Genomic DNA, 12,500 nt, shown 5'->3' with positions numbered 1-12,500 from the left:
GGACAACCATGCATTTTTCAGAGATAATTAAGCTTCAATTTGAGAAAGAACGCCATACAATGCCTTGTCTTTTAAAGCTTTTTAGAAATATTATTCATCAATTATCTTTGAAAAATGTGTGATGATTTTCTTTTTGGATTTCAATAACACTTGTTAAGATCTACATTTCGGGCATAATCATAAACCGGGGCAAAAATACCTTTGAATTAGTAGGCACCGTCCTTAAATACCCTTAAAACGAAGCACTGATGGGAAGAGGAAGGGGGAGGGGGGGGGGGGGGGGAGTTAGCGCATCATCGTTTTTCCTGGGAAAAGGAAAGGAACTTCCGACGTTAAATAAGGTGTACATTTACCTGTATCTAGTGTACGAAAATGGTACTAATTTTGAACGATGTCAGTAATCAACTGGGAAACGAGAAGAGTTTTTGGTTTTTCGGAGTAAAATTCAATTATTAAGGGAAGTGCCGGAAGGGTTTATAAGAAAATCAAAGTTAGTGCAAGCTGCAGTATTCATGATGTAAAAAAATGAGTGACAAATGCATGTATTATTTTTGCTTGAAGATGCGTGCAGATATTAGTGTGGATACGAAACAGAGTCACATGACAGGTGTACAATTCCCTGTATCAGAGGAAGCTCTGGCGAAATTGGCGGAACTTAACGAGAAGAAATTGAGCTTGGTGCAATTAGTAAGTGACGAAAAGGTTTTGATTACTGCTTTGGTCATCAAATACCAGTTACTTTCGTTGATAATCAAGCCTTCGCTACGACGAAGGGGGGCTAATTCTTAATTGTTGGCAACGCTGTGGTCAAGTTACTTCTATCAACTCCGTCGACTGACACCAATTTTTTGTGTTTCACTCGCTCACTGACGCGACACAAAATTCTTCTCAAGCCTTATATCCTTCAGATGTTAAATATTACGCCGTTGTTATTTCACTCCATAGGAGCTTAACACCGAAAATGAAACGATTGTGTTGGCTGACGCAAAGGAGAATGTTGCTCCAAATGACCTCACGAAACATGTCCCAGATGACAAGGGGAGATATATCTTTTATCTGTTCAAACACACGTTTGAGGGAGATTACATGGAGTCCATAGGTAAGGGAACTACAGTCGAACCTCGACTAACGGACACCTTACGAAGAGAAATCCTTTAAAAGCTCTCCCCAGATTTCATATAGAAAAGGGAGTTCTTTGACAGACGTACTTGTTAGAGCAAAGCTCTGAGGTCTTGGACTTTCCAATCTTGACCAACAGGAGTCGTGCTTGGCCTGTCTACACCTTGAAACACAATTACCAGTTGTCTAAATTTAAAAGCTTTGAAAGACTTGTTGTGGTGCATTATATGCCCTCTATTGCTCTTTTTTTGTTTAACCTCCCATAAGCGGACACCTCCCGTAAGCAACTCCCCCCCTTGCCCCTCCGCTAGCTACGACCTTGGAACCCCAACTGGCGGGAGGCAACCCGTTGGCTATTTACAGAGCGTGGACCACGCCGCCTTTTAACATGTTTGTTCACTCAACGTTCCTAATACACCTCTTTTAACCCTCCCCCCTCCCCCCCAAGGTCAGCTAGGAGCCTTAAGAAGCATTTCCACTGGCTTCCAAGGAAAAATTGCAAACAATGATTATGCAATTTTTTTTTTTTTTTTTTTTTGGGGGGGGGGGGGGGGGCCCAAAAGAGGTGTATTATGGGATTGTGCAAAAAGTGAATAGAAGAAGGATATCGCTTATTGCCTTCACCGCAGAATCGGGGAAATTTAAAATGGCCATATGGTTTTGCATCTCTAATCTTTGCCAAACTTTTCAAACCTTTCTTTCCATTGCAGTGTTCGTGTACTCTATGCCAGGATACAAGTGTTCCATCAAGGACCGCATGCTTTATTCCACATGCAAGGGTCCTTTACTGGATGTAGCTACTGACAGAGTTGGAATGACTATAGCTCGAAAGGTCGGTCTCAAAATCTAAACTTGTCGCAGACATTTTCTCAAATGATAAGATAGGCAAAGGAACGCAACAATGATATTTCAACATATGAGGACAGAAGAGATCTTGAATTTTGGAGAGTATGTTTATACTCTCCAAAATTCAGATATTATCCATCCGTCCATGAAGGTTCAAAATTTCTGGGAAAGTCTTGCAATCAAAGTTTTTTTTTTTTTTTAACCAAGGGGACATAGCGTCGTGTTCTACAAAAAGAAGAAAGGACCAAATTTAATGTTTTTACGACATATTAGTCACAAAACAGTGAACTTCGTATTCTTTCTTTTTACTGTGAGACTGTTTATACCAATCCGGTTTTTTAATACTTCGCCCGCTTTTGTATTTCAGATTCTTTGAATTACCTAACTATCCAACATTTCTATTTTAAACTGATACTATGACCAAGAAATTAATTATTGTTTTTATTTGGATTTCAAAACAATGTTAACTAAACAGTGAGTGACTCAATTCTCAAACCGTGATTTCAAAAAGACACCTGTTAATTTTAACCGGAATTTTCTTATTTAATTGTCCACCATTACTAACTTAAAAATCTTGAGAGAGCTGGATCGAGGAGAAAATGACGTCAAAGACTCAATAGTTTAAGAATGCAATGCGTGTACGCGTGTTCGCGGCTGAACGGGAGTCTCGGGCTTTCAGACTTTTAAACTCGTGTTTTGCGTATTTACCAAGCTGCGTTACACGCTGAAATTTTAAAGTGGTACTATGATCAAAAAATCATTTCCTTTTTTTCTTCAGATTTTGAAAGCGTGTTCGCTTAACACCTAACTGGCAAAATTTTGAGCTTTGAGTTTTATCCAAAGGCTGTTTATTTTGAGTGTAAGTTTTGGATTTCATGGTCCGCCATTACTCACGTTCAAAACTGGCCGATTGGACCTCAGAGGGTTGGATCTAGAGAAAATGACGTCATTTACTCACTAGCTTAAAATTTCAGCGTGTAAACGCAATTTATTATATAAGCGAAACACGGGTTGAAAAGTCTTTAAGCCCGAAACTCCCGTGCTGCATATTAATTAGGCCGCGTACACACGCCTTGCATTCTTAAACGAGTGAGTGTTTGACGTCATTTTCTCCTCGACCCAGCTCTCTCAAGATTTTAAAGTTAGTAATGGCGGACCAATAAATTGCTGGTTTTCACTCACGTGATCAACAGCCATGTTTTTCAACGAAAACAAAAGGAAGTGTTTGCATAATAATAGAGTTAAATTTCCAGAGGATTTGGTCGGGGCACCAACATGGCCGCCTTTTCTTTGTTTAGGGCACCAACATGGCGGTCGTGACGTCATGTGAAAACCGAGAATAAGAAAATTCCAGCTAAAATAAACAGGTGTCTTTTTAAAATCAGAACTTAAAACTTGGGTGAGTTAGTGTTTAGTTAACATAGTTTTGAAATCCAAAGGAAAAACAAAAGTTTTTTTTTGGTCGTAGTACCACTTTAAGCAAGTGAGTAAATGACGTCACTTTTCCCTAGATCCAACTCTCTGAGTTTGTAACGGGAGTAATGGCGGACCGTGAAGTCAAAAACCTACACTCAAAGTAAACAACCTCTGGATAAAAATCAAATCTCTAAATTTTGAATTTTTTGATCATAGTAGCGCTTTAAGGGTCGATTCGGGCGAAAGAATTATCATTGGATCTTACCAGGAGCTATCTCCACTAATTCCTTGACTCAAGCCTTTCCCGAGTAAGTTTATTTTTAGAAACAGGTTTTTCCTACGAAAAGTACCATATTTCTCTTGACGCTATGATAGCTTTGTTTTCATTGGCTCTTACAACAGTGGGCGTGCTGAATCTCCCTTGGGAGATTGGCGTATGCAACAGTGGGCGTGCTGAATCTCCCAAGGGAGTCGTTCTTTAAATAAATCTTCTCGGGAAATGGTTGACTCTTATGCCAAGTATGGAAGATAGAAATTCCCATTGATGAGCTCCAACTATAATGGTACTCACTCAGAAAATTGTTTAAATCCTGTTTATTTACAACGACGGACTATTGTTTCTTTTTAGCTTGAAATATCAGAACCTCGCGAGCTGAATCAAGACTTCCTCCAGGACGAGCTTCACCCCAGAAAAGACATCATCCGACAAAAGTTCGCCAAGCCCCCGAAACCTGCTGGAAGTCGCGGTCCCCGAAGGATTCACAATTCGCCGAGTCCAACGACGAATTAGGGATAATTTGCTTTTCAAGATTTTCTGTATTTTATTCTTTTTAATTGAAAAATTCGTGGAAAATATTCACAAGAGATGCTGCGTTTATAATTCGAAAGCTAGTTTCGTACAAAGCGATTCCAAAGCCCACCTATCCGATATTAGATGTCGATATCGCGTGACGTTCTTCGATGTCGATATCTGCTGTATCGCATTGTCCTTCATAACGATTTTCATTTTACGACCACAGGAAGGGTTGGATTATTCGAAAATGAAAAAAATTTGTGTTTTTGAAAGTTTGCAAGCAACAAAGTTAGGACGTGGTACATACCTGCGAATTTTTGTAACTATAGACCCCTTTGAGAAAATAAAGCCTCCTTTGTTGTACGTTCATTGTAAGTTTTATTGTCGTTTGTCCGTTCTGCGGTCACAGCAATCTGGTGCCCAGAGCCCTCAGGCTCTTTGGTCAGCGGGTTGTAGTAATGCGGGCTCACAATCGCACACCCCCCCCCCCCCCCTCCCCCTTCCCTACGGGCCTGCTTATGCTCAAACTAAACTGGCCGCGCAATTCTTTTTGTTTTTGCCGGCCTTGATATTTGTACTGCGAGACACTGCTCTCTTCGTTATGAGGTCTACATGTATTGATAAGTCTTTAGGGTCTATCGATCTGTGCCCTAGATTTTCGGACCATCTATGCCCAGAAATATGGGACCATCTGTTCCCAAGATCAGAGTTTAGGACTATTTATTACAATTTATGGCAACTATCTAACAATAATAGAATGGTGATAATATTAAAAAAAAAAAAAAAACCATTGGAGTTGCGCAAAAGAGCCAAATACCCCACACAAGGTGTAACATCATCGATACTATTTACATAAAAATATCATATTAACATAGATACTATATATGTCCTATATACAATTAAAAATGCAAAACAGCTGGCAAGTCCATCAACTGACTAAAGATCACCACACCGACCCAGATCTATACCCGCAACACCACACCTAAATGACTGGGCGTTCAAGTCACGACTAAAGCAAACTTAACACGGTAGACAGTTCCAGCTATCCACAATTCTGTTGAAATATGAATTTTTAAAACAGATGGTCCTAGACACGTTTTTCTTTAGTTTCAAGCAGTCAAGACTCCGAAAGGTATCACGATCGTCTGAACAATAAAAATTTAGAAAACTACTCCGAAACTTTATTAAAGAAAGTATACGTAACATCGGCTATAACAAGTCTTTGATCAATAGAATTAAAATTAAGCTCCTTTAACTAGTTTCGTAATTACTGTCAGATTTCATGATTAGTTGTGGCTCTCCTCTGCACAAGCTGTACTCCAGCTGGGATTTCACTAAGGAGGATATGTAGAGCCTTGAATGTAGGTACGTTAAATAGACCCTTAAATGTACGCGAGATATTTAACCCAACATTCTATTAGCATTGGAAACTATTCGATTGATGTTGGAATTTCAGCAGAGGTTATGACTCACAAGTAAACCAAGGTCATTCAACTGAAACAGACTTGAAACAATATCTAAGGATGCGTAAGTTTACAATTCCCGATATTAAAATCCATCCTGTTTAGTCGACTCCAGCTGCAGAGCTAATCAAGGTCAAGTTGAAACAAGGCTGAGGGTTATCAATAATAATCCGACAGGTCTTACAGGGATATAGTATTCCCTGGAGAGATGCACTTGGAATTTTGTCACATTTAAAGAGCCGAGTTGTAAAGTTTTTCTTCAATTAGTGGACAAGACATACAATTTCGCAATAAAGGTTTAAAAGAAACTCACGTCCGTTACTGAATATCTGAAAAGTGGGAGACCAATCTTGTCGCCTTTCAAACGCTTCATAATGTTTTTTGCTTATTGTGACGTTACAGACTTGAAATGCTATTCGCTTATTGACTTTACTTTTGTCTTTAAGTTTAGCAAATACGCCTTGTTTTTACTTCGCTAACTGAATTTATTTTCCCTGGGACCATCTGTGCCCAAAATTTGAGTTTGAGACTATATCTGTGCCCAAAAGCGGAATTTTGTCACATTTAAAGAGCAGAGTTAAAACGTTTTCCTTTAAGTAATGGCATGATGACGGCACCTCTGAGAAGCAACTGTTGTCAGGTGTGTTTGCTGTTTTCCGGCTATCCTTTCCAGGTTGCAGTATTCTTACAGTGCCTGCTCAATGATGCTACTTTTCCTTCACCTGTTGTCAACGCTGTCCGGCTACAGCTTCGATTGGGCTCAGCGGATTATGGCTGGCATTTCAAAAATCTCCATCCACCCTCTGGTCTCTTCCATGGCATGCGTCTCAACGAATTATGGGTAGATCGAGGGTCAAAAAAGATTCTGTGACCCATGAGGTGTTGTAGGCCAATGTCGAATCGAAGATAGCAGATAAGTTGCCGCAGTTACGTCTTATCTCTTACGAGGGTTTTTTTTCCGTTTTAGTGAATTATACTGTTTTAAAAAAAAAAAACAGCCTTTAAAAAAAAAAAAGGCCTGGAGTGTGAATCTTTATCGCGAGGTCACGATCCTGTCAATTAAGTCCCTAGTGGTCTCAGCTGCACAAATCGACCTATCTGAAGATTTACCTTTGTTTAGAGCCTTAAAGTTTGCATCCCTTCGGTAAAAAGAGAAAATACGGAGCCAGGGAATTAGTCATACAAGAGCTAGAGATCTTATTAAAGACGCCTTTAGAGAATTCGCAGACATACCAAGATTAGTGTCCTTTGACTTAGAGCTGGAGGAGCCTCTTCTGCAGCAAATGCTGAAATCCCTCCCCTAGGCTTTTTGAGCGACTCGGTCGTTGGGCGATTAAGAACACCAAGACTGGCTATGTCAGGGACGATTTAAACTCTCGTTTTTCACTTTCAAACTCTTACGGAATCTAGATATGGATAAGATGCATTGTATTTTAAGACCGTGCACGAGAGGTCGGGAAACTGAGTTCTATTCATAGGGCCGGGCGTTTTCCCCTTTTTTCCCCGCTACGAACGCGGTGGGGTTTTTTCATCCAATGGATGCTCGTTGGTCCTCTCCCCGGTTTTCTTTTCTTGAGCTATTTTATGTTTGTTGTATGCACCTTTTACAGTTGCTGTATTATTTTTGTTCAATAAACATACCGTGTAGGCTCGATTACTAGCTGCTGTTCGGGAGGATACCCGAACTCTAGTGAGCGGCGGAAAATCGAGCCTACATACAATTTAGGGTCTCTTCATATGAGCCCGGTTGACCGGGCTAACCCGGTTTCCGAGATGTGAAGAAGGAGATGTTGGTGGAATGATCCACAAGGTCTGGAAGGCAAAGTTTGAGAGCCAAGAGATTTGAAGAGACTGACTAGTTTTACTGCAGTATCTGATACCAGGCAAAGTAAGCAAACCTGTTTATTTTACATTCTTCTTCGCCAACAAAGCTTTCAAAATCCTTCTGGATTCCTTATTGACATGAGTGATACATGTAGTTACTTGGATTGTATATAGACCTTTTTAACTTGTTGTGTAGTTTAATATAGTTTATTTTGTTTAATATACAGTACCACCCAAAAGTAAGTGGCTTGACGCTCGCGCGCGATTTTAATTGACCTTTAGCTTAATATTTTAACCATGGAAGATATTTGTGAAAGGCAGACTTCTTTTGGAGTGCAGGGATGGTGCAGTGGTGGGAGCACTCGCCTCCCACCAATGTGGCCCGTGTTCGATTCGTGTTGGATTGAGTTTGTTGGTTCTCTACTCTATACCGAGAGGTTTCGTCGGGGTACTCCGGTTTCCCCTTTCCTCAAAAACCAATATTTGTCTTGATTTGTATTAATTGTTAATATTAGTTTACAGTGTCCTCAATTAGTGTGCTCCAGTGCTTGAACGACTAGACACTTAAGTAAAGTTCCTTTCCTTTCCTTTCCTTTATTTAAGCTCATGACCCTGTCGGTATTAAGCTGTATTAACTTATCGTGAATAAATAAACGCTTTTATTATAATTATTATTATTATTATTATTATTATTATTATTATTATAATTATTATAATTATTATAATAATTATTATTATTATTACTATTATTTACAGTCTCATTTTGACAAGGCTGCAAAATTATTGGTCCATAAATTGGAGAGAGGTGGTTCATTGCAGGTCATCGTGAAATTTAGATGAACTTTTAGGGCCTTGCAGATATTAGGGTACAGAGGGTGGTATGCCTGGTGAATGATTCTTATATTGTCCCAGTTGATGGAGTGACCTCTGACCTTAGAAGAGGCCCTCCCAGAGGTTTTGGGGGAACTAGGTAACATGGCTAATTTGAACTGGGGAACAGGGGAACAATGACAAAATATCTTAGGGAACAAGAGAACGTAATTTCAGGGATCAAAAAGCTGGGAACAAGGTTGAAAGTAATTTCAGGAACAAGGAAACACAAGCAAATTTTTAGTGTTCATGTTGCAGGTTGTGTCCTCAAATATTTTTAACAGAGGATATTTAGCAATTATTGAATGAGGCTGAGTAGGATATGAAGAATTCTGCAGGTGGATGATGGTGTTATCCGCCAAGGCCGAAGGCCGAGGTGGATAACATCCTCCGAGATCTGCAGAATTCTTCATATTCTACGAAAACCGAATTCAACAATTGCTTTATTATTAATTCAAAATATTTTCTTCGCTAAAACTTCTAAACCTACTCGCAGCCATTTTTCTGCTCAACAAAAATAACACAATCTCCTCCCCAGCTTTTTTCGGTCAACGGTTCAATAATTTGCAGCGGGCTGCACTTTTGACGTCATTGATTCAATACGACGAAGAATCTTTCCAAATTTGGTGAACAGCAGTTGGTTATGTTGAATTATGTGTGTGGTTTTAACCTATCAGAAACGGGGAAATATTTTGAATGAATAATAATAATAGTTTTTATCAGTTTCCCCCTTGAGCAATCATTAATATTAATATTATTTAGCATTGATCATCCAACAATATAGTGTATTATAACCTGCTTATAGCCAATAGTTCTTTGGAACGTGGAACTAAAATCTCAAAAACATTTAAAGAATGCAGCTGTAGAACAATAAGAATGATAAAACAATCATATCCTTTTTTTTCTTTGGATTCCACAACTATGTTAACTAAACACTAATTGAACCAAGTTTTAAGCCTTAAATTCAAAAATACACTTGTTTATTTCAACTGAGATTTTCCTATGTAATGTTCCGGCATTACCAATTTTCAAATCTTGAGAGAGCTGCAGTCTCGGTCACCAATGTTGTAACACTGACGGAAATTTTTCCCTCCTCCCTTTTCAATGTTGATGTTACGTTTATGGGTTCCAATGAAAGAACTTGCCAGTAAACGCAACATTAGAACGGCAAACGCAACATTGAAGGGAGGAAGAGAGGAGGAGTGCGTTATCAATAGCTTGGATGCGAGTTACGTGCTTTTTAAGAAAGTGTTACTACTATTTATGACCGAGGTTGTGGATCAAGGAGAAATGACGTCAAACACTGACTAGTTTAAGAATGCAATGCGTTTGGACGCGACTGAATTAATATATTTCAGCACGGAAGTCTCGGGCTTTCAGATTTTTAAACTCGTGCTTTGCTTACATAACAAACTGCGTTTACACGCTGAAATTTTAATATATTGGGTGATCGAATGACGTCACTTTCCCTAGATCCAACCCTCTGAGGTCCAGTCGGTCAGTTTTGAACGTGAGTAATGGCGGACCGTGAAATCCTAAACTTACACAGAAAGCAAGGAGCCTTTGGACAAAAATCAAAGCTCAAAATTTTGCAAGGCTCGTGTTAAGCAAACACGCGTTCAAAATCTGAAGAAAAAAAGGCAGTGATTTTTTGATCATAGGACCACTTTAGAAATCTCGCGACAGTTAATCAACCAATGAGAAGAGAAACAAAAACCAATCGCAAATTGCACGCGCAGTTTTTCCCGCGCTTTGAGAAACTTACATGGAATTTCTACGAATTTGGATTGGTTCATTGCGCTATTTGCACCTGCTGTGATTGGTCGAAATTGGAAACCGCTCTAGTGTTAAGGTTACTGAAGACTTCAGCTTGTTTGAATGATTAGGTTTACATATAATTGCAGTATGACGGATAGGAGGGATGGCAGGAAATCACCCCATGTCCCAACTGACAGAACGCCGAAAAATTGCCACGCTTAATTGAAGGCAGCTTTCTTAACGCCTTAAGAGAAAAAAACGAAAAGTAATAGTTTCTAATTTCTTTTGCAAGAGAAATTGTTAATTATACAATTGCTTAGCAGCGATTTTTGCATAGCTTTCGAATAATAAGGAAAGTCGAACTAAGTGATACACTGCTCTCTATCGTACATTTTGGTCAAAAATAATTTTAGTGTACGTAAACGGATTTTTTTCTCTTATGCGTACGTGACAGGCAAGATAGAAAAAGACCGACCAAATACCACTGAAGTTGTCCCCTAATAAGGTTGCAGTTGAAGTGTTATTTGCCCAAGAAGAGTAATACTTTACGCTTATACATAATCTTTTAATTACGCCCTGACGGACTGAGGGATTAAGCTAAAAGCTCATCTTGATAAGATCGTTTCGTGGCGTAATTACACATCCATGCAAATGAAGTGATTGATGGACACGTAACACGACACTATTCTTTATTAAAATCATAAAGAAAGTTATGTCAGTTTTTAAGATTGTCACAACAATTTATCATGGTCTAACAGCTGTGCCCACAAGTACGTAATGCGTGCCTTTCTTTTGTAACGTCGAAAAGTTAACTCGAATCTCCCGTTTCTCCATTTTTATTTTTATCCGCTACGTGGCAAACAGGTTTTCCTCCTTCAACATTGCAGACGGTTTTTGCAACAAGTTAATATTCTTGAGCGATCTCTGTACATGCCATTTATTGACTCCTTTTGCAGCACCTCGCAAGACCCTTTTTTTTTTTTTTGCCACATGTGAGGCGGATTTCCATTTCATCTCGTATTCAAGTGGTGTCCCAGGTGAGTTGTGCTCGCCTACTTGCTTACAGCAACGTATTTAGTACAGCAGTTTGGGTAGAGTGAGTTGGGTACAAACGCCAGTGAGAAGAAAATTAGAAACAGTTACTGCTGTCTGTGATGAAGATTCCTAATTAGTCGCGCATGCAGGCGGGTCGATTCACTCGCACTGGAAAACTTACCGACAGAATTTGAGCTTGGTATAAGCTTACAAAACGTTTCACGATCTTGTCGCTGGATCAAGAGAATGTCGTTATACTTCTTCAGAAAATGTTATATGGGTACGGAACTTTAGAAACGGATTGGTACATGTTCAGTGTTCTAAGTGCGTGTTCAAAAATAATTATTCAAGAAAAAAAATAAAAGAGGTATTATGAAATCATGACAATCTAAGGTAGTGAAGTACACGCTCGTCCGCTATGGAACTTTAGCACGCGCCATATAGGATCGGCAAACTGTAATCTCCGCTCAAGCTCCGAGGGTGTTGTGCAATAATCCGTTGGACAAAACTCTTGGGAAACTTGAATATCATGGGACATGCGCTGACAAACAAAGTCTATTGAATTTAATTTTTTAATTTCATTTCATTTATTCGCCACAATTCATGGAGTGGCAGGGGAGAGGAACAGAACTTTCGTCCCAATTGACACCTAACCCCTATATCCATAGATCAGACCACAACACCGGGAACTCCATGCCCTACTCTTCTCGAATAATGTGTGGGTTCTTTAACGTCCCACAGAATTTATACCCAAGGGTTATGAGACGGAACCTCCGGCTTATAGTCCTTATCCGAGAAGACTTGGTAGTCTAACCATTCGCAGATGTCGTTACAAAGGTGCAGCACTTTCTCCATAGTTATTTAAAGACCCTGAATGTTGGTCCGGCCGGTGTTGAACCCACGACCTCCCGCGTGACAGCCTGGTGCTCAACCAACTGAGCCACCCCCTCTCCCTTGTATCAACTGGGTCACTCCCACCTATGCCACCCCCTGAGCCACCCCCACCCCCTCTCCCCTGTAACAATGTTGATAATATGGTGAAAAAAATACTGTGCAAGCCTTTGGCTGCTTCTAAACCAACATTGGATCAGGGGAAGGGTGGAGGAGGGTGGAGTAGGGAGAAGTTAATCTTTTATCACACAGACAAGTTAAGGAATAAGCATTTTAGAGTGGTGGTGTCACATTTTACCTACGAGATTTGTCCAGAATTAGTTAGTTCCCGCGGGCGCATAACACTTTGAAGTTCGTTTGAAAATTTGAGGAGCATGACATTGTAGAGAGCCCGCAGCCCAGCGAGACACATGGGAATGGTCCACTCAGAACCCAGATAAAAAGGCAGTCGAATGTGAGGAGCACCTGGCCAGTGTTATGGAGGT

General features: G+C 39.9%; 1 protein-coding gene across 1 annotated transcript in view; it reads left to right on the top strand.

Moving 5' to 3' along the window:
• LOC138011072 (twinfilin-1-like) overlaps positions 1-4,537 on the top strand; it is a 16,281-nt gene extending 11,744 nt beyond the window's left edge. The window contains exons 7-10 of the mRNA XM_068858071.1: positions 562-687; positions 946-1,099; positions 1,830-1,951; positions 4,010-4,537. Coding sequence (XP_068714172.1) covers positions 562-687; positions 946-1,099; positions 1,830-1,951; positions 4,010-4,171 — 564 coding nt within the window. The 3' untranslated portion in view covers positions 4,172-4,537. The remainder of the gene's footprint in view (positions 1-561; positions 688-945; positions 1,100-1,829; positions 1,952-4,009) is intronic.
• The last annotated feature ends 7,963 nt before the right edge of the window (positions 4,538-12,500 follow it).

This window comes from Montipora foliosa, chromosome 7 (assembly GCF_036669935.1).
Source record: "Montipora foliosa isolate CH-2021 chromosome 7, ASM3666993v2, whole genome shotgun sequence".
Classification (NCBI taxonomy): domain Eukaryota; kingdom Metazoa; phylum Cnidaria; class Anthozoa; order Scleractinia; family Acroporidae; genus Montipora; species Montipora foliosa.
Note: the sequence above shows the minus strand (reverse complement) of the source record. Positions and strands in the feature narration are given on the sequence as shown.